At 36.4% G+C, this 21,520-nt stretch overlaps 1 protein-coding gene across 2 annotated transcripts in view; it reads right to left on the bottom strand.

Moving 5' to 3' along the window:
- Positions 1-2,764: 2,764 nt before the first annotated feature.
- LOC149782263 (acetyl-coenzyme A transporter 1-like) overlaps positions 2,765-21,520 on the bottom strand; it is a 32,886-nt gene continuing 14,130 nt past the window's right edge. For both annotated transcript variants that reach the window (XM_089933639.1, XM_089933638.1), the window contains exons 7-9: positions 17,909-18,017; positions 9,807-9,910; positions 2,765-8,151 (exon numbers count right to left, since the gene is read on the bottom strand). In XM_089933639.1, the coding sequence (XP_089789765.1) occupies positions 7,993-8,151; positions 9,807-9,910; positions 17,909-18,017 (372 nt within the window). In that variant the 3' untranslated portion in view covers positions 2,765-7,992. The remainder of the gene's footprint in view (positions 8,152-9,806; positions 9,911-17,908; positions 18,018-21,520) is intronic.

The raw sequence follows: 21,520 nt of genomic DNA, 5'->3' as shown, positions 1-21,520 counted from the left end.
TAACACCAGAGGTATGCGTTTCCTAGATGTTAGCACCAGACTTACATATTTCCTAGACCATTGCACCAGATGTATATATATATATACTTCCTAGACCACAGCACCAGACATATATGCGTCCTAGACAATAACACCAGACGTATGCGTTTCCTAGATTTTAGCACCAGACTTACATATTTCCTAGACCCTAGCACCAGACGTATGTACTTCCTAGACCCTAGCACCAAATATATGTATTTCCTAGACCTTAGCACCAGATTCACATACCTCCTAGACCCTAGCACCTGACATATATACTTCCTAGACCTTAGCACCAGATGTATGCGTTTCCTAGATATTAGCACCAGACTTACATATTTCCTAGACCATAGCACCAGACGTATATACTTCCTAGACCATAGCACCAGATGTATATGCGTCCTAGACAATAACACCAGAGGTATGCGTTTCCTAGATGTTAGCACCAGACTTACATATTTCCTAGACCATTGCACCAGATGTATATATGTATATACTTCCTAGACCACAGCACCAGACATATATGCGTCCTAGACAATAACACCAGACGTATGCGTTTCCTAGATTTTAGCACCAGACTTACATATTTCCTAGACCCTAGCACCAGACGTATGTACTTCCTAGATCCTAGCACCAAATATATGTATTTCCTAGACCTTAGCACCAGATTCACATACCTCCTAGACCCTAGCACCTGACATATATACTTCCTAGACCTTAGCACCAGACGTACATACTTCCTAGACCCTAGCACCAGATGAATTTACTTCCTAGACCCTAGCACATTACGTATATCCGTCCTACACAATAGCACAAGTCGTATGTACTTCCTAGTCTTTAGCACCAGACTGACATATATACTAGACCTTAGCACCAGTTGTACATACTCCCTAGACCCTAGCACATGACGTATACAAGTCCAACACAATAGCACCAAACGTATGTACTTCCTAGACCCTAGCACCAAATGTATATGCATCATACACAACAGCACCAGACGTATGTATTTTCTAGACCTTAGCACCAGACTTACATATTTTCTAGTCCTTAGCACCAGACGTACATACTTCTTAGACCTTAGCACCAGATGTATATATTTCCTAGGCCCTAGCACCAGATGTACATACTTGCTAGACCCTAGCACCAGACATATATACTTTCTAGACCCTAGCTCCAGAAGTATATGAGTAATATACAATAGCACCAGACGTACATATTTCCTAGACCTTAGCACCAGACTTACATATTTCCTAGACCTTAGCACCCGATGTACATGCTTATTAGACACTAGCACCAGGCGTATATGCAACCTACACAATAGCACCAGACATACATATTTCCTAGACCCTAGCACCAGATGTTCATAATTCCTAGCACCAGACATATACTTCCTAGACCTTAGCACCAAACATATATACTTCACAGACCCTAGCACCAGATGTATATGCATCCTACACAATAGCACCAGACGTATGTACTTCCTTGACCCTAGCACCAGACGTATATGCGTCCTAGACAATAACACAAGAAATAGGCATTTCCTAGACTTACATATTTCCTAAACCATAACACCAGGCATATATACATATACACTTCCTAGACAATAGCACCACATGTATATGCGTCCTAGACAATAACATCAGACGTATGTGTTTCCTAGACTTTAGCACCAGACTTATATATTTCCTAGACCACAGCACCAGACGTATGTACTTCCTAGACCCTAGCACCAAATATATGTATTTCCTAGACCTTAGCACCAGACGCACATATCTCCTAGACCCTAGCACCAGCCGTATATACTTCCTAGACCCTAGCACCAGACATATATGCATCCTACACAATAGCACCAGACGTATTTCCTATACCTTAGCACCAGACGTACATACCTCCTAGACCCTAGCATCAGACGTATATATTTCCTAGACCCTAGCACCAGATGTATATACTTCCTAGACCCTAGCAGCAGACATATGTACTTCCTAGACCCTAGTACCTGACGTATATGTGTCCTATGCAATAGCAGCAGCCGTATTTCCTAGACCTTAGCACCAGACTTACATATTTCCTAGCCCTTAGCACCAGACTTACATATTTCCTAGACCTTAGCACCAGACTTACATATTTCCTAGACCTTAGCACCAGACGTATATACTTCCTAGACCTAAGCACCAGACGTATAAGCATCCCAGACAATAGCACCAGACATACATACTTCCAAGACCCTAGCACCAGACTTATGTATTTCCTAGACCTTAGCACCAGATATATTTACTTCCTAGAACTTTGCGCCAGACATATATGCATCCTACACAATAGCACCAGACATATGTACTTCCTAGACCCTAGCACCAAACGTATATGTGCCATACACAATAGCACCAGACATATGTATTTCCTGGACCTTAGCAATGAAAATTCACATGTACTTGCCAGTGAATAATAAAAATCAATTTTATTTGAAAATGTCCTCGTTCATCAACTTAACAAATAGTAAATTAGTCCTTCATTGATTTAGCAGGAAAGAAATTGTCAGTAGTCAAATATATTTTTGTCTTTAAATTATATATTTTTATTAATCTGAGATTTTTTCTTAATGAATTTTTTAGTAATGTCATGCAAATGTTCTTCAGGAATATCAGGTGTCACTTGAACTGTTCAGTTAAATCAATTATTCAACATACAGGCATATAACAACAGTTAGAGAATATATTTTTCAATTAATTGGTCAAAAAAGTACAAAATATCTCTTTTCATGCTTTAATGTCACTGATCCAAATTACTGATATGAATTAAGTGTGATAATCATGCCTATGTAATCTAAATGACCACCATTTACGATCTGGATTTGGCACATCAGGTAAAAATGTTATTATTTAGCTGAATTTCACATATTTATCAAGTGTAAACAAAATCAGATCAGAAACACATCTACAGTTCAACCAATTCAATACAAAATCACCTATTAACTCTGTACCTCAAAATCACCTCATTAATTCTGTACCTCAAAATCACCTCGTTAACTCTGTACCTCAAAGTGTCTTTGCTGTTGCTATACACATGCCAAAACTACAGAGTGCAGTGTGCTATAAATAGAACATTTTACCTAAATGAATCTATGTGAATGGGCCTGCCTGAAAAATTTAAACACTTTAGTAAATGTCTAATTGAAACTTAATTTTAACCAGTTTCCTTTTCATACATATTTGTTATCAACAGAAAGTTTTTAAGAGCAAAATCTGTGCAATTATTTTTCAATAAAGATATTTTTTTATACCACTAAATGCTTTAAAATCCCAAGAGAATTCATTGATGACAGTAAGTTGTGTGACCATCTCAACCTCTAAATCTACTGGTTCATTGTATATAATTGGGTCACAGTGATCATATTAAATATGCTCAGTGACTTTCCATAATAAGCATCTACAAATTTTCATACAGAAAATCCTACAATATATTGAAAGCATCATGAACAAATCTTTTATTATACAAAAGTCACTCAAACATGAAAAAGTATATCACACTGACCTAGACGATATGGTTAAGTTATTTTTGTTTAGAAATATCCACACAGCAAGTTTTAATGAGCTAGGTGAAATAAGATCCAAGTCACTGACAGCATAATGAATGTCTGAACATTCAAAAGTCACCCAAACAGGAAACTTAGGTCACAGTGACCTAGTTTTTATCTATCTGTGTTAATTTTCCTAAGCTGTGACCATATAACAATTTTCAGGCCAGGGTTTACACCTGAAATAAGCAGCCAAATGAATAGCATAAACCCAGAGCTGATTATGGCAGAACTTCACTGTTAGCAGTTTGGCTGTATGTTTCATATCACATGTTACTAGTTTATGCACTTAAAAATAAGTAACAAAAAAGTGAAAAGCAACAAGTATGCAAAATTTAACAAATAATTTATTTCCCTAGAATGCAAAATCAAAATGAAAAAAAAAGAACTTACAGTACTGCAAATTGAATCCCAAAATAATCCTATAATTACAGACACAAGTACTAATAATAAAAGTTCTGAATAAACTTTAGTAGAACTCCAAGTTAAATCCAATGCTGAAGTGTTGATGTGTCTGTGGTGCCCTGTATCATGGTGTTGTACCAAGAGTCTTTTGTCAAAACACAGTAATATAATTCCAGGTTTGAATATTATTTTTAACAGCACTCTGTATTTCCAGAGAAAAATCACTTGAATAATTTGATGAAATAAATTCCAGCCCAAATGAACTACTGGACACAAACAATAATAAAAAAATGATCCTGCTACATCTTAAAGCACAAATAACAGACTTTCAGAAAATCATCAGTTATATGACAACCAAGATGCAAAACAATACCCCAGATAGGAATAAAAAATTAATTGTTCTAGAAGGAACAGAAAGTTTGTTACCATAAGGCACATGATGAAATCACATAGTAAAGTATAACTATATAAAAAAATACAATGCCCATGACTTGTCTTAAGATAATGATTTTCACTCTCAGAAAAAAGAAAAAAAGTTGTTTACCAAAACTTTTACTGATTTTGGGCAAGGTCAGCCACTAAATATATTGTTTCATTACCAACAGCATACAATAATTTTTTTGGTTAAAAAACCCAACAAACAATGCAGATTAAATTATACATAACAGTGGTTTCACTTTTCTGTTACAGAGTTGGCTTTGTACATTACACTAATGATTTTGTATATTAAAGAGGTGGCTTTGTACTTTACACTAGTAACTCTGTACATTATACTAGTGACTGTACATCACAGATGTGACTTTATACATTATGCTAGTGACTACATCGCAGAAGTGACTCTACATTACACTAGTTACTTTGTATATTACACTAGTTACTTTGTACATTACACTAGTGACTTTAAACATGCAATACAAAACACTGTCTTGCCAGACTTTTTGACTTTCAATACCAATATGAGAGCCATGACAAAAATCCATCACTCAAGACAAGTTAACAGTTAATGTTGTTGGTTACACCACATGCAGATTATATCTTGCTAAGGAAGAAAAGTGCCTAAACCAAGGAAACACCACTGCAGTGTCTTAACCATGGAAACACCACTGTACTGTCTTGACCAAGGACATCCTGCTATAGTGTCTCAACCAGAGAAACACCACTGTAGTGTCTCAACCAAGAACACACCACCATCATGTCTTAAGCAAGGACACACCACTGTAGTGTCTTGACCAAGGATATATCAGTGTAGTGTCTTGACCAAGGACACACCACTGTAGTGCCTTGACCAAGGAAACACCACTGTAGTGTCTTGACCAAGGACACACCAATGTAGTGTCTTGACCAAGAAAACATCACCATAGTGTCTTAACCAAGGACACACCAATGTAGTGTACAATCTGATTAAAATCATATTTCTGGTGTCCTACATGAAGATCTGACAAGGACCGCTTAGGGGTCATGTTCTGGTGACCTTTGAATTAGCCAATGGAAATGCAGCTTTCAAAAATCTTAAAGTGATTCAAATCGTTCTGTACACATTCATGCTTTTCATCCATACTGCTCAGTATCCAAATGCAAATTTATAAGACTTCATCTGATTAGCTGATAAAATTAGCAATTATGGTAATAATATAAGTTACCAGAACATGACCCCTAAGTGGTCATTGTCAGATATTCATGTACAGCAATGGAGATCTGATTTGAATCAGATTGCCGTAGTGTCTTAACCCAGGACACACATATGGAGTGTCTTAACCAAGAATGCACCAATATTATGTCTTAACCAAGGAAACACCACCATCATTTCTTAACCCAGAACACACAACTGTAGTGTCTTAACCAAGAACACACCAATGCCATGTCTTAATTAAGGACACACCACTGTAGTTTCTTGACAAAGGAAACACCATGGTAGTATCTTGACCAAGGAAACACCACCATAGTGTCTTAACCAAGGACACACCAATGTAGTGTCCAATCTAATTAAAATCAGATCTCCGATGTCCTACATGACGATCTGATGAGGACCGCTTAGGGGTCATGTTCTGGTGACCTTTGAATTAGTCAATGGAAATGCAGCTTTCAAAAATCTGAAAGTGATTCAAATTGTTCGGTACAAATTCATGCTCTTCATCCATACTGCTCAGTATCCAAATGCAAAGTCATAAGACTTCATCTGATTAGCTGATAAAATTAGCAATTATTGTAATAATATAAGTTACCAGAACATGACCCCTAAGTGTCCATTGTCAGATATTCATGTACAGCAATGGAGATCTGATTTTAATCAGATTGCCATAGTGTCTTGACCCAGGACACACATATGGAGTGTCTTAACCAAGAATGCACTACTGTTATGCCTTAACCATGACTGTAGTGTCTTGACCAAGGACACACGCCTGTAGTGTCTTGACCAAGGAAACACCAAAACACCACTGTAGTGTCTTGACCAAGGACACACCACTGTCATGTCTTGAGCAAGGACACACCAATGTAGTGTCTTAACAAAGGAAACACCAATATAGTGTATTCACCAAGGACACATCAGTGTAGTGTCTTGACCAAGGAAACACCACTATAGTGTCTTGACCAAGAATACATCACTGTAGTCTCTTGACCAAGGAAACACAACTGTAGTGTCTTAACCAAAAACACACCACTGTCATGTCTTAAGCAAGGACACACCACTTTAGTGTCTTGACAAAAGAAACACCACTACAGTGTCTTGACCAAGGACACATCAGTGTAGTGTCTTGACCAAGGAAACACCACTATAGTGTCTTGACTAAGAATACATCACTGTAGTCTCTTGACCAAGGAAACACCACTGTAGTGCCTTGACCAAGGACACACCACTGTAGTGTCCAATCTAATTAAAATCAGATATCCGATGTCCTACATGAAGATCCGACAACGACTGTTTAGGGGTCATGTTCTGGTGACCTTTGAATTAGCCAATGGAAATGCAGCTTTCAAAATTCTGAAAGTGATTCAAATCGTTCGGTACACATTCATGCTCTTCATCCATACTGCTCAGTATCCAAATGCAAAGTTATAAGACTTCATCTAATTAGCTAATAAAATTAGCAATTATGGTAATAATATAAGTTACCAGAACATGACCCCTAAGTGGTCATTGTCAGATATTCATGTACAGCAGTGGAGATCTGATTTTAATCAGATTGCCGTAGTGTCTTAACCCTAGACACACCAATGGAGTGTCTTAACCAAGAATGCACTACTGTTATGTCTTAACCAAGGACATACCACTGTAGTGTCTTGACCAAGGACACACGATTGTAGCTGATCTGGGCTGATCCAATGGTGGAAATTTGTCCTAACTCTTCTAGGTTGCTTTGGTATATCATGGCACATCACATGGTGGATAGATCATGCTAAGGAAAGCAACGACCTTGCCCAAGAACACAGCACTTTAGCTGATCCAGTGGTGGGAACTGAACCTGCACCTGTTATCACATATCCAATGCCTTAGCCACTGAGTTACCATGGTACCCAAAAATACTGAAAACTTAAACTACATCATTAATATGGGGGGCTCCAACTGGCCAAGTGGTCTAAAGTGCTCATTGTTATGGATCACTGCCATCTCACCTCTGTCTGCATGGTTCAAGTCTTGGGTTTGGCCAATGTGGGTACGTGAGAAAGCTTGCCAGTAGCTTCTCGTGGGTCAGTGGTTCTTTCCAGGGCTTTCCTGGGTTCTTCCTCCACCATTTATGCACGTATAGCCTATCTTGTGCTGAAAAATGGCGTTAAAACACAACAACAACATTAATATTGCACTTAAGAACATAACATGCAATTGTTACATTACTGCCCTAAAATTCCAAACACAATTTTTAGTGAACAAAAGCGAAGTTTCAAATCTGATTATCATAGATAATAAAGTATATACTCATTTAATAATCAAAAGGATGAAAATATTCTAAATTGTTTCCACATTTTAGCTGTATAAAATATGAGCTAAGGCACTGTCATTTCTATAAACACTTCCAGTGTGATTGGTCGAGGGCATCTAGTTGTCTGACTTTACGTCTCCTCCACTGTAGCCACAGGAATCCGATGATAACACAGGCAAATGATTCTATATAGTAACCATCCACTGTTGTAACACAGGTACCTCCTGCATTTGTACAGGCCTGGAAAAAATAAATACAACATCATGCTCATTATTATCATTGCATTCATAGTCTTAGGTATGCATCACATGGTTCATTATACATGGAAAAATGGATGATGAAAAAATATGCAGACACTAAACAAACTTCTGGCCTGTTATAAAACATAAAGACCAGACTAGTGTGAATATTGTGAAAATATTAATTAACATTATTAGGATGTACTTATCTGGGAAGAGTTATTTTAAATATGTGGTAATTGAGATGCATGTTGCAACAAAAAAAAAGAAATTAACTTCCACAGGCCACTGTTCTATCTGAGAATGAAGAGCTATTCGGAACAACAGATTTTATACAAAGCTGAAGTCATTCATTTCAAGGCAATTATACAGTTATTTTGGTCACAGGACGCATCTCAACATATTAAAGTAATTTTGGTCACAGGATGCATCTTAACATATTAAAGTAATTTTGGTCACATGATGCATCTCAACATATTAAAGTAATTTTGGTCACAGGATGCATCTCAACATATTAAAGTAATTTTGGTCACAGGATGCATCTCAACATATTAAAGTAATTTTGGTCACAGGATGCATCTCAACATATTAAAGTTATTTTGGTCACAGGATGCATCTCAACATATTAAAGTAATTTTGGTCACAGGATGCATCTCAACATATTAAAGTAATTTTGGTCTCAGGATGCATCTCAACATTAAAGTAATTTTGGTCACAGGATGCATCTCAACATATTAAAGTAATTTTGGTCATAGATGCAACTCAACATATTAAAGTAATTTTGGTTACAGGATGCATCTCAACATATTAAAGTAATTTTGGTCACAGGATGCATCTCAACATTATAAGTAATTTTGGTCACAGGATGCATCTCAACATATTAAGGTAATTTTGGTCACAGGATGCATCTCAACATATTAAAGTAATTTTGGTCACAGGATGCATCTCAACATATTAAAGTAATTTTGGTCACCGGATGCATCTCAACATATTAAAGTAATTTTGGTCACAGGATGCATCTCAACATATTAAAGTAATTTTTGTCACAGGATGCATCTCAACATATTAAAGTAATTTTGGTCACAGGATGCATCTCAACATATTAAAGTAATTTTAAATTGATATGGAACATGAACATGAGTTGTAAAAGTTATTTATATCAATCCCATTTCTGCCAGGTCTTGTGACAAAAATATGCATATGGATAAATGATTTTACTGATTCACATTAAGTTCATAATGTCTGTGCTTTTTCTGTGAACAATTAAATCTTTTTATTTTGTTTACATAAATGCATCTGATTTACATAAATGCATCTGATTAAAACTTATAGCATTAGCAAAATGACATGTCCGCACACTTGTGAAAGAAAATTGCTCTAAAATTTTGAAAGTCTGATGTTTTTTTTTAGTTAGGCCTACTTTTATGCTCTTTGATGGCTTGCTTTTGAGTTAAGCCTACCTTTAAAGGCCATTAATAGCTTGCTTTTGAGGTGGGCATAATTTTTAAGGTTTATGATGGCTTTTTTTAAAGGCATGCATTTTTTAAGGCCTCTGATCGCTCGCCTTTGAAGTAGGCCTACCTTTTAAGTCCTGCTGAATTCAAAAGCATGTTTATTAGAACTTTTTGAGTACCAAATGGAGTTTTTTTTAATTACCTGAATGTCCTGTTCGGAATAACAGCTTCCTGTGACTCCCTCACATGACTTCCATGTAAGACTATCTACCAACCACAATGCTATAGTTGTTGGCCAATTGCCTCCTATATTGAAAAAAGAAAATACTGAGTTGGCTTCAGGTGGTAATGGTAAATATTTAAAACCCATTGTAACCATAGAAACTCTTCTTTGCATTTCTGATAATGTTCTAAAGACTGTAACATCTCTCTGTGTAGGACTGCAGTCAACAATGCTTGTATTCTCAAATATTTCAGCACAACACAAACGGTCATGTTTGAAATATCAGATCCTTAAATTCTGTAATGTTAATGATAGCAAAATTAGAACCATAGAACTTTCTGAGGATGATCCATTAACTTAGCTTGTTAAATTATGTGACAAATTAAATCCAATTGCAACATTTAATGTTAAGGTTAAGGCTTGCCTTTAGTGCAAAAAAATTGTCAAAAATGTCCCCAACTTGTAAGGCCATATTCAGAGTAGAGTGGTGTTCATCTTAAAAAGAAATGCTAGCTCAGTACCATGACACAAAAAAATATTTCAGTACCATGACACCAAAATATAGTTCAGTATCATGACACCAAAAAATAGTTCAGTACCATGACACCAAAAAAGAAACAACAGTTCCGTATCAAGATATGTATACAAGATACATGAGCTTAGAACTAAGGTGTGTATGTATGTGTGATTTGGATTTTTAACGTAGTTTTAACAATTCAGTCATATCGCTTCAATATCTGCATTGTGAAATTTTAAATCATTAGATGTGGACATATTCATGGTTTCTTTATATAATTTTGGTGGTGGCTACAGTAGATATTTTTTTTCTCTAAATTTCAGTCTGGATGAGAGCTTTAACTAATCATCACATTTGCATATAGAAACCGAAGTTCACTAAGACAGTCATTCAATACATCTGGGTGGATGTTTTCTATTGTCCTTAGCTCTCTCTCTTCACATTCCATAACCATAGCTGAACATTTTTTTACATGTCGCTGCATTACCGCTTCATGGAATTGTGCTGTTTCTGATTCTATATGAAATTTTCCATGTCACCTTGATTTATTTGAAGATCTCTTGCCTCCATCTTTATCTCTTTCTCAAATATTTAAATCTATCTCTTCTGGACTCATTTCAAGAAATCCATTGAAAACATAAAAATTATTTATGCAGTCAGCGTTCATTGCCATTTTTATTTCTATATAGATACAAATAGTTCTTCAAATGTGGGCATATTATAACCACATAAGGAAGGAGTGAATATTTTTATTTAACTATAATTAATACCACTGGGTATTGACCTATAGCAAAAATGTAAAACTAATGGGACTGTTTACAAAGTATATAATAATTCAGAAATATGAAAGACATTGTTAGATATTAAAGTGAAACAGTTCAATTTTAAGGTTGGATTCATTTACAACCAGAAACCAATGACTGGATTAAAATGTTTCCTCAATCATACATTACAAGTTAGGAAAACATCCACTAACTCGTATATCCAGCCTTCCCTAGTAAAATGAAAAGACATTAACATCTTTTGGCTTCATTTTGCTTGTGTAACAATGTCGGTCGAGATTGGCTTTCAACTGGATCAAGGAAATGGCACCAAATCCAGCCAGTTGTTACTTATTACTGGAGTGGATGTGCATGGTCTTACTTATTACTGGAGTGGATGTGCATGTTCTTACTTATTACTGGAGTGGGTGTGCATGGTCTTACTTATTACTGGAGTGGATGTGCATGGTCTTGCTTATTACTGGAGTGGATGTGCATGGTCTTACTTATTACTGGAGTGGGTGTGCATGGTCTTACTTATTACTGGAGTGGATGGGCATGGTCTTACTTATTACTGGAGTGGATGTGCATTGTCTTACTTATTACTGGAGTGGATGTGCATTGTCTTACTTATTACTGGAGTGGATGTGCATGGTCTTTCAGGGATGTAACTACATAGTTGGCTTAAGTATTATTTAACATATTTTACTTCAAAAATTCTTTTCTTCTTCATATACATTATCTGTTAATAATACATTAAGAAAATAGGTAAGAGTTGGCCCTGGCCTCATCTCCTAGTGAATGTGAAGCAGTTTTAAGTCTCATGCAAGATATGGATCAGCACATGGTCAATGAATGTGCATGGTCTTGAGAAAAATATTTTCTCCTGCGAAACGACTTAAGTTGAGTAACCCAGATTACTATGAAGCTACTTGATGACCTGTTGTGCTGCTGATTCAGGTCCCACCAGTTCAAACTAAACCATCTGGCATGCAAGGTCTCTCAGAAGCTTGAGACTGTCATATCAGACCTCATCCCATGGCTTTAATGCTGTTGATTAGGGAACAGTTCCACTCAAATGCTCTGCTGATGGTGTTCTGCCCTATCCTCATGAGCCTCATAACCTCAATATCCTGTATATCAATACCATAACCTAACCTCAAAATATTCACCTGATTCCTTATAGGCTGAGTGGATAAACCAGAAGATCCAGGATAACAAAGCCTAAGCAGAAATATCATCATATCTTTCTTCTCAGAATCTGACAAGCTCAATTTGGTTCTGGTGTCATTTCAATGTCCTCACTGTGTCCTGCAGATATCTTGGGAAGAAGGATCCAAAGAAGACAATGGCTTCAAGACAATGGGCTAATTTCCCATGAGTGGAGATCAGTTCTTATCAATGGAACTTGAGACTGTCATGAGAGAGACTAAGCCATCGTGGTTGAACTGCAGATAGTTCAGGTCAACCAATAAGACAATATTTCACTGCTTCTGCCTGATCAAACTAGAGCAGCAAGGAAGCAGGTCTGGTACAAAAGGTGGGTCTTAGTTACTCTATACATGGTTCATAAGGTGCCTAGTTCAATAGTGTCAGAGCCTAATGCAGGTTTCAATTCAGACGAATGACAAAAGTCTACAGTTCAGACAAGTCAAAATTGATGAGGTCAGAGAGGTCTTTGTTCTGGCCTGTTTTAAATCAAGGAATGCCTGCTCTTGATTGTGGCTAATACCTGGGTTTTCTTGGTCAACATGGTTGTCCAAAAATATCAGAAACATCTGCAGCAGATTGCCCCTCTTTCTATTTTGCAAATGATCTCTACCACTCTGTTCATGATAGTTTGTTTCCAGCTGCACAACATCTGTCCTGTATGAATATCCTTCGATGTCTCTAGTGAAAGGGACCCCCAAGAAGGAAGAAGGCATAACCTGGAGGCAATCTGATATGACTTACAAGACCCACAGGTTATCGGGGACATGACACTCCTGTTCCATGGTAAAAATTTTCCCATCCCAGAGGATTTTGGAAAAGAGTGGCACAAGCATGTATCATTTTCTCTGGAAACCAACTAAGGAGAGTAGCTGGGTCAAAACCAGTCATTATATCCATGTTTTATCACTTGCTGTGGTAAAGGCCTCACTAAGGAGTAAGGTTTGGAGAGGAGTTTTCCCAGCTGGTATGAATTAGAGTGGCCCTTCCCACTTCTGGACCCTTCTGGTAGGTCACACCACCTGCACAAGATTGGAGTTTTTGGGAGCCTGTTTCCTTATCTCATTTATCTGCTATTGGAATATGAAGTTGGAAGATAGAGGTTAAAATCAGAGAATCCCTCTGCTATGCAACAGTGGGGGTGGGGTGGAGTGTGTGTCAGGCTACATAATAGTTGCCCAGGTAACTGGTATTTTCAAGACTGAATCTTTATTGACTCAGCAAGATGACAAAGGGAAGATACTAGCAAAAAATTCTGTAAATATGTAATAACTATTCACAAGAAAAATTTGAAATGATTACTGTACCCATCTCAGTAAATTCCCACCAACTTGCATGCTGTTTTAATCTATTTATAAGGAGATAATATTGAGACATCTGTTTGATCGAAAACTAGTTGGAGTGATGGTCTAAAAATGTTCCAGTTACTTTCTCCAATCAGCAATATTTTTGTGAAACTCATGTGTAGCTCTCTAGAATGGAGGTTCAATCAAAATGGAATATATTAGTATGAAAGTTTGTGGAAACCAAGTACTCTTTAACTGAATGGGGCGACTTGAAAATAAAAATCTTAGTTTGACAGCAGTCTAGTCTTTATCAGTTAAGAGACTGAAGGATGTGGGACTCTTACAGGAGATCACTGGCAGACCATGAAGAGACAAAACTCTGGAGCCATATGCTGGAGGATTTCTTCAGTTGGTGCAAGAAGACCGAGTCTTGCCTAGACATCACTGGATCAAGATGGCACTTGTGATCGCAACTGAAAGAGTTGGTTCACAAAAAAGACAGGGAAGTGACAACTAATGGATTTTGTGTTTTTTAAAGGCAATTCAGTTCAATACTGGTTATATGGTGCCAATTAAAAGCAAAGTTGTAAAAATGTAAATATAAACATCTGCAAACAAATCTGAAAGATAAAACTGCCATGTAACTGAGCTGGTGCAGTCATGGATTATGAACTAAGCTGGTAGTCAATCTGTGCTGGGACACAGTTCACTCTGAGTGCTGTCAGAGGTCCAAGATAGTATAGTGGACTATCAAGTAGGTGTTTCAAAAGTTGATAGCGGATATCATCTAGTCCGCATTAAGTGTCTTGGGCTTGTTCAACAGTGTCCTGTTGTTCTGTGAAAGTTGAAAACTTATTGTAATCTTCAGTGTTAGCAGATTTAAAATTTAAAGGAAATTATTCTGTAAGAAATCTTGTATAGCTGAAGGTTTTAGAATACACCAAGACCCCACAATAACAAGATGGTCAGGGCCCAAAGAGCCTGACCATGTTATCTACTGAACTGTGTTATAACCAAGTCAGGTTAGCTGAAGAAAATGATGTATGATGCACGTACCCCAAAAAATGGACAAGGGTTGGGGTGGTTATAAATGTAGGTGCAAAAATAGTTACCATCTTAAATCAGTGCATATTAAAGAGAAATACACATGCAGTGAAAACAGAGATTGCATATATAATATTCTAATTTCTTCAAAGAACCACCCATTGGTACAGATAAGTATACATTGTTTATATATACATGTCTAGTGTATCGTGTGAATGGGTATCAATACTGTCTACTCACACATAGATCTCATCGCATGCAGTGAATCAACAATACATGCAATTCCAACGAAAATATACACATAGATTTAAAATATTCAATAATTTTGTCACAGATCATTATGCGTCTGAATTCAATGGGGAGAAAAAAGCAAATTACATAAAAAAGATGAAACACATTTATGATTCAGTACATCCCATGGCCAATAAAGGGTGTCTTTATAAATTTCATACTGCTGAAAGTTTCTTATCTCTGAATCAAAATACTTTCCTGATTTTTAAAAAATGATTGATTTTGAGATGCTTTCTGGCAAAGTCAGTCATATTCCTCAACTGAAGAATTTGAACGTGGCTAATTGTGATTGTTTAACATTGAACATAATCCTGTCCCAGGTTTCAGTCTCTTTAATAAAGAAAGCTGTACGTTTCTGTGTCGATTGTAAATATCCACTAATTAACACTTATACACCTATCTGTTTAAATGACTACAGCAAACATAATTTTCAGTTAACAGCAGGGTCACTTTTAATGGAACTGACTGCATTTAACAACACCACTAAGTCACAAGTCTGTGTTTAATGCTTTTTTTCTTTTTTAAACTGTTGCCCCATAATCTGAACAAGTATAAGCTCTGCGATCAACTTTGATTATTAGCAATCTACTTAAATTAATTTAAAAATTCAGGTGAGAATCTTTTATTAACCACCACAGTGTTTAGTACTTGATTGTGTATGCAGTTTAAAGAACAAACATGTCAGATATTGTTGGAGCAATGATTGTATACAGAATGCATTGAAGAAAACACAAAGAAGACTTAATGACTTGTTCATGATTGTATACAGAATGCATTGAAGAAAACACAAAGAAGACTTAATGACTTGTTCATGATTGTATAAAGAATGCATTGAAGAAAACACAAAGAAGACCTAATGACTTGTTCATGATTGTATACAGAATGCATTGAAGAAAACACAAAGACTTAATGACTTGTTCATGATTGTATACAGAATGCATTGAAGAAAACACAAAGAAGACTTAATGACTTGTTTGTGATTGTATACAGAACGCATTGAAGAAAACACAAAGAAGACTTAATGACTTGTTCGTGATTGTATACAGAATGCATTGAAGAAAACACAAAGACTTAATGACTTGTTCATGATTGTATACAGAATGCATTGAAGAAAACACAAAGAAGACTTAATGACTTGTTTGTGATTGTATACAGAATGCATTGAAGAAAACACAAAGAAGACTTAATGACTTGTTTGTGATTGTATACAGAATGCATTGAAGAAAACACAAAGAAGACTTAATGACCTGTTCATGATTGTATACAGAATGCATTGAAGAAAACATAAAGAAGACTTAATGACTTGTTCATAGATCAGTAATAAGATTAACACTTATGAGCTGACAGCTTTCAAAAGTAAACTAAGATCAAAGTTCTCAAACGGCCCAACCATTGGTTCAGATACTTGTATTTCCAATATGTATTTTGGCACAAAACTAAATTGGTGAAATTTAAATATTTCAGGACACATGCCAAGATTGTTTTAAATTCAAGTTTATATATCTTTGTAAAAAAATGATAATAAACCTTTTAGAAGTTATTTTTTGTACTTTAGGAATAAAAAAAATAATTGTTTAGGAATAAAAAAAATAATTGTTCATGTACAAGAAAAATACAGGTATATGAAATTTCAGGAGCCACACCACCATGGTCTTATATTTAAATTCATACATGATCTTTTCCCCAAAGCAATAAACTTTAAACATTTTACACATTATTTGTTTTTATTTTTATGAAAAATATATTTTTCATGTACCAAAAATTACATGGATATTCAATTTTGGGAATCATACCACAATTGTGTTATATCTTTATTCATGTTATATTGGAGCGTGTTAACTCCGGGTAACACTGTATTGCTCTAAGATTTTTTTGAGATAATGTGTCATTTATGTCGTTGAAATTTATCCTCAGATGACTGATACAGCTGATTTTATTTTGACCAATGAATTCCATATATTTCATACTGATTTAATAGTGGATTAAGACTTCAACCAAGAGTCTTACAATTCCCACATTTTCCTCCTGCTCTCTATCTCTCTCTCTCTGTGATGGGAAAACAAGCTTTATCTCAGTAACATTTATTAAGGTCTGAAGCTGTTGGTCTGGCACTGAAATCTCAGACAGCTGACCTGACACAAGAATAAGTAGTAACTAATCATGGGATTTGTCACCAATCCCTCTATCCAATGATAAGCCAATGCCATCTGACCTACACATGCAAAAAAATTGTTGGCACCTTTGCTGCTAAAAGAAGTCAATATGTTTTATGTAACTTTTAACTTCGGAGTTTTGGATCTGCAAGGCAGTGGATGTTCTCCTAATGTACTACGAGTATGTATCTGAAATAGAAATGTGCTAATGAAACTTTCCATGTCTTCCTATCTACCTATGTCTTCCTATCTACCTATGCCTTTCTATCTACCTATGTCTTCCTATCTACCTATGTCTTCCTATGCCTTACTATCTACCTATGTCTTCCTATGCCTTACTATCTACCAATGCCTTCCTTATCTACCTATGTCTTCCTATCTACCTGTCTTCCTTTCTACCTATGTCTTCCTATCTACCTATGTCTTCCTATCTACCTATGCCTTCCTATCTACCTATGTCTTCCTATGCCTTCCTATCTACCTATGCCTTTCTTATCTACCTATGTCTTCATATCTACCTATGTCTTTCTATCTACCTATGTCTTCCTATCTACCTATGTCTTCCTATGCCTTCCTATCTACATATGCCTTCCTTATCTACCTATCTTCCTATCTACCTATTCCTTCCTATCTACCTATTCCTTCCTATCTACCTATGTTTTCCTATGCCTTCCTATCTACCTTTGCCTTTCTATCTACCTGTGCCTTCCTTATCTACCTATGGCTTCCTATGTCTGCTATTTGCACTGGAAGCAAGGTGGAAAAAAATGTCATACTGTAGTCTCAGATGTTGAAACAAATTATACTTGATATGTATTACCTAGATTAGCAAGTGTATTGAGCAGGGTCATATATGTTCCTCCGATGGCTGGATCACTGATTTTGGCATGAAATGCAACTTGCGCCACAAACATGCCATACACAGTCACCTATAAATAAACAAGAGTAACAATGACAGTAGAAGTACACCCAAATATATGACAACTTCAAACACTCTGAATGCTACAAAATAACATAATGATACTCTAAAAACTTAATGACAAAGTAAAACTATCATAAACTAAATACTGTTGAGGTGTAATGTCACATTTAATAAATATAATCAAATGAGGCTTTGTGGATCACAAGATGGAACCAGTAGACAAAAGAAGTTGGGATTACATACAGTTTAGTTAAGTTTAACTGTACAACAAAAAAGATGATGGAATTTAGCCTAAGCTGCATTATGAACTTATTCTAATGCAAGGATCAATCTATCTCTGATGGGTTCACTGGGAACTGGCAAATTATAAACACTGTAAGATATTCATTTCTTGTTTACTCGAAAATGATGGAGCACACTTTCATCTTTGCAATACTGAACTAAGATTGTTATTTTCAATTCACACCGTTCAATTAAAGAAACCTTTGACATCTGCAAAACAGATTAAATTTCAAATGATTTTGTAAATCATAAATAAGTTCATAAAGAAGTGAAATTAGTGAGTATTAATACTATTGTGTTGTTTTTTTGTCGGCATGGTCATCATCACTGTCATCATTCTTATCATTATATCACCACTCTTTGGCCAAAAATGTGTGATTCTGCAATCCTGTAAATGTAACATTACATGACACCTACACAATTTGAATGAGAGACAGAATATGACTGAGAATAGTATGAGATACAGGATGTGACAGGATAATACAGTAAACAGGACATGACTGTGGATACTATAAGAAACATGATATGACTGAGGATAGTATGAGATACAGGATATGACTGAGAACAGTATGAGATACAGGATGTGACAGGATAATAAAGTAAACAGGACATGACTGTGGATACTATAAGAAACATGATATGACTGAATAGTATGAGAGACAGGAAATGACTGAGGATAGTGTAAGAGACATGAAATGACTGAGGATAGTAAAAAAGACAGAAAATTACTAGGACAGCATGAGAGGCAGGAAATAATAATAATAATAATAATGAGGACTTTGCATAGCGCCTAATCTTTAGAAGCTCTAAGCACTTTACAACATTAGACAACACCTATAAGATAAAAAACATATAATAATATTATTACAAAAACAAACACCATGAAATTAGAAAACATTAAAAAACATGCTGAGAATATTTCAGGTAGGAAACATTATTAGGTCTTTAAGTTTGTTCTTGCAGTCGAAATAAGTGAGTTTTGAGAGCCCTCTTGAATGTGACCACTGTCTTTGTGTCTAAGTTCAGTGGGCAATTCATTCCACGTTGATGGGCCCTGGTATGCAAAAGAACGCTGTCCATATGACTTTGTTTTCATAGTGGGAATAATGAGTATACGATTGTCAGAAGAGGAGCGTAAGTATCTTGCTGGTGTGTACACATGCGTGAGGTCGGATAGGTATGTGGGACTAGAGTCCGACAGTGAAACATAGCACAGAGAACAAATTTTGTGTTTGATTCTGGATCGAATGGATAGCCAGTGTAGGGTACAGAGCAGCGGGGAGGTGTGCTCTGATCGTGGTACTCTAAGTATGATCCGATCAGCTGTGTTTTGAACTTTTTGAAGTTTCTGGAGCAGATATTGAGATGAACCAGACAGAATTGAGTTACAATAGTCCAGTCTTGAAAGTACTAATGAACACACAAGTGTTTTAGTGGCATCAACTGAAAGATATTTGCGAATTGAGCTGATGCGTCTCAGCTCAAGATATGCAGCCTTGCATATGTTCATGACATGTTGGTGCAATGTGAGAGTACTGTCCAGGGTAACACCTAGGTTTCGTACTGATTGTGTGAATTTAATGTTGGTGTTGCTGATACTTATTGTTTGAGGTAAAGGATGTGAATGAGAAAGTCTTTGTGTTGTGATCAGAATGGCCTCAGTTTTATCATCATTCATCTGCAGCTTGTTACACGTCATCCATGATTTCACATCAGATATGCACCTCTGACTGAGGATAGTATAAGAGACAGGAAATGTCTGAGGATAGTATGAGACAGGAAATGACTGAGGATAGCATGAGAGACAGGAAATGACTGAGGATAGCATGAGAGACAGGAAATGTCTGAAGATAACATGAGAGACAGGAAATGACAAGATAACACGAGACAGGAAAATGTCTGAGGATAGCATGAGAGACAGGATATGACTAAGAATAGCATGAGAGACAGGAAATGACTGAGGATAGCATGAGAGACAGGAAATGACTGAGGATAGCACGAGAGACAGGATATGACTAAGAATAGCATGAGAGACAGGAAATGACTGAGGATAGCATGAGAGACAGGAAATGACTGAGGATAGCATGAGAGACAGGAAATGTCTGAGGATAGCATGAGAGACAGGACATGACTAAGAATAGCATGAGAGACAGGAAATGACTGAGGATAGCATGAGAGACAGGATATGACTAAGAATAGCATGAGAGACAGGAAATGACTGAGGATAGCATGAGAGACAGGATATGACTAAGAATAGCATGAGAGACAGGAAATGACTGAGGATAGCATGAGAGACAGGATATGACTAAGAATAGCATGAGAGACAGGAAATGACTGAGGATAGCATGAGAGACAGGATATGACTAAGAATAGCATGAGAGACAGGAAATGACTGAGGATAGCACGAGAGACAGGATATGACTAAGAATAGCATGAGAGACAGGATATGACTAAGAATAGCATGAGAGACAGGAAATGACTGAGGATAGCACGAGACAGAATATGACTAAGAATAGCATGAGAGACAGGATATGACTAAGAATAGCATGAGAGACAGGTTATGACTAAGAATAGCATGAGAGACAGGAAATGACTGAGGATAGCATGAGAGACAGGATATGACTAAGAATAGCATGAGGATGTGCATAACTGCATAAGAATTATTTGAGGGTTGTGACAGATTCATGCATGTATCATTGTGAGGGTACACTGGGTAGACATGGCAACAATTCCTGTCAGGATGTTAAACCAATTTTGACGCCCAAAATGCAGGAATTTTTCACCAAAATGCTGCAAATTGATTAAATATTCATGGCTATAACATCTTGTAGTTTAGCACCGAAAATTATATTTTCATTTGCACTTTATTTTAATATTTGGGTCAAACATCCTAGTTTTCCAAAGAAATGCTTATTGGGTTCAAACTTCACAACCTGCCCTGGCTGACTGCCTCTGTGTGTCCTTGGGAAAAGCACATAGCCTATTTATGACCCTGTTTTTCATATAAAGGATCCCACTGGGCCCACATTTCCAATTTCTGGAATGAACACAGCAGTTACCAAACACAAAACCAATGATAGCATGTTTTCTAACCTTGTAAATTGTTTACTACTTTAAACTATTTTACCACAAAATATTATGTTATGAAATCAGAAAAAAGAGACTGTAATTTGGAGTAGATTTTCAATTTAAAAAATCTGAAAAGCACCACTGAAGTTAGGAGACAAT

Source organism: Sinohyriopsis cumingii, chromosome 15 (assembly GCF_028554795.1).
Source record: "Sinohyriopsis cumingii isolate HCF-2022 chromosome 15, ASM2855479v2, whole genome shotgun sequence".
Taxonomy (NCBI): domain Eukaryota; kingdom Metazoa; phylum Mollusca; class Bivalvia; order Unionida; family Unionidae; genus Sinohyriopsis; species Sinohyriopsis cumingii.
The sequence above is the reverse complement of the archived record's forward strand: the minus strand, read 5'-3'. Positions and strand labels throughout refer to the sequence as shown.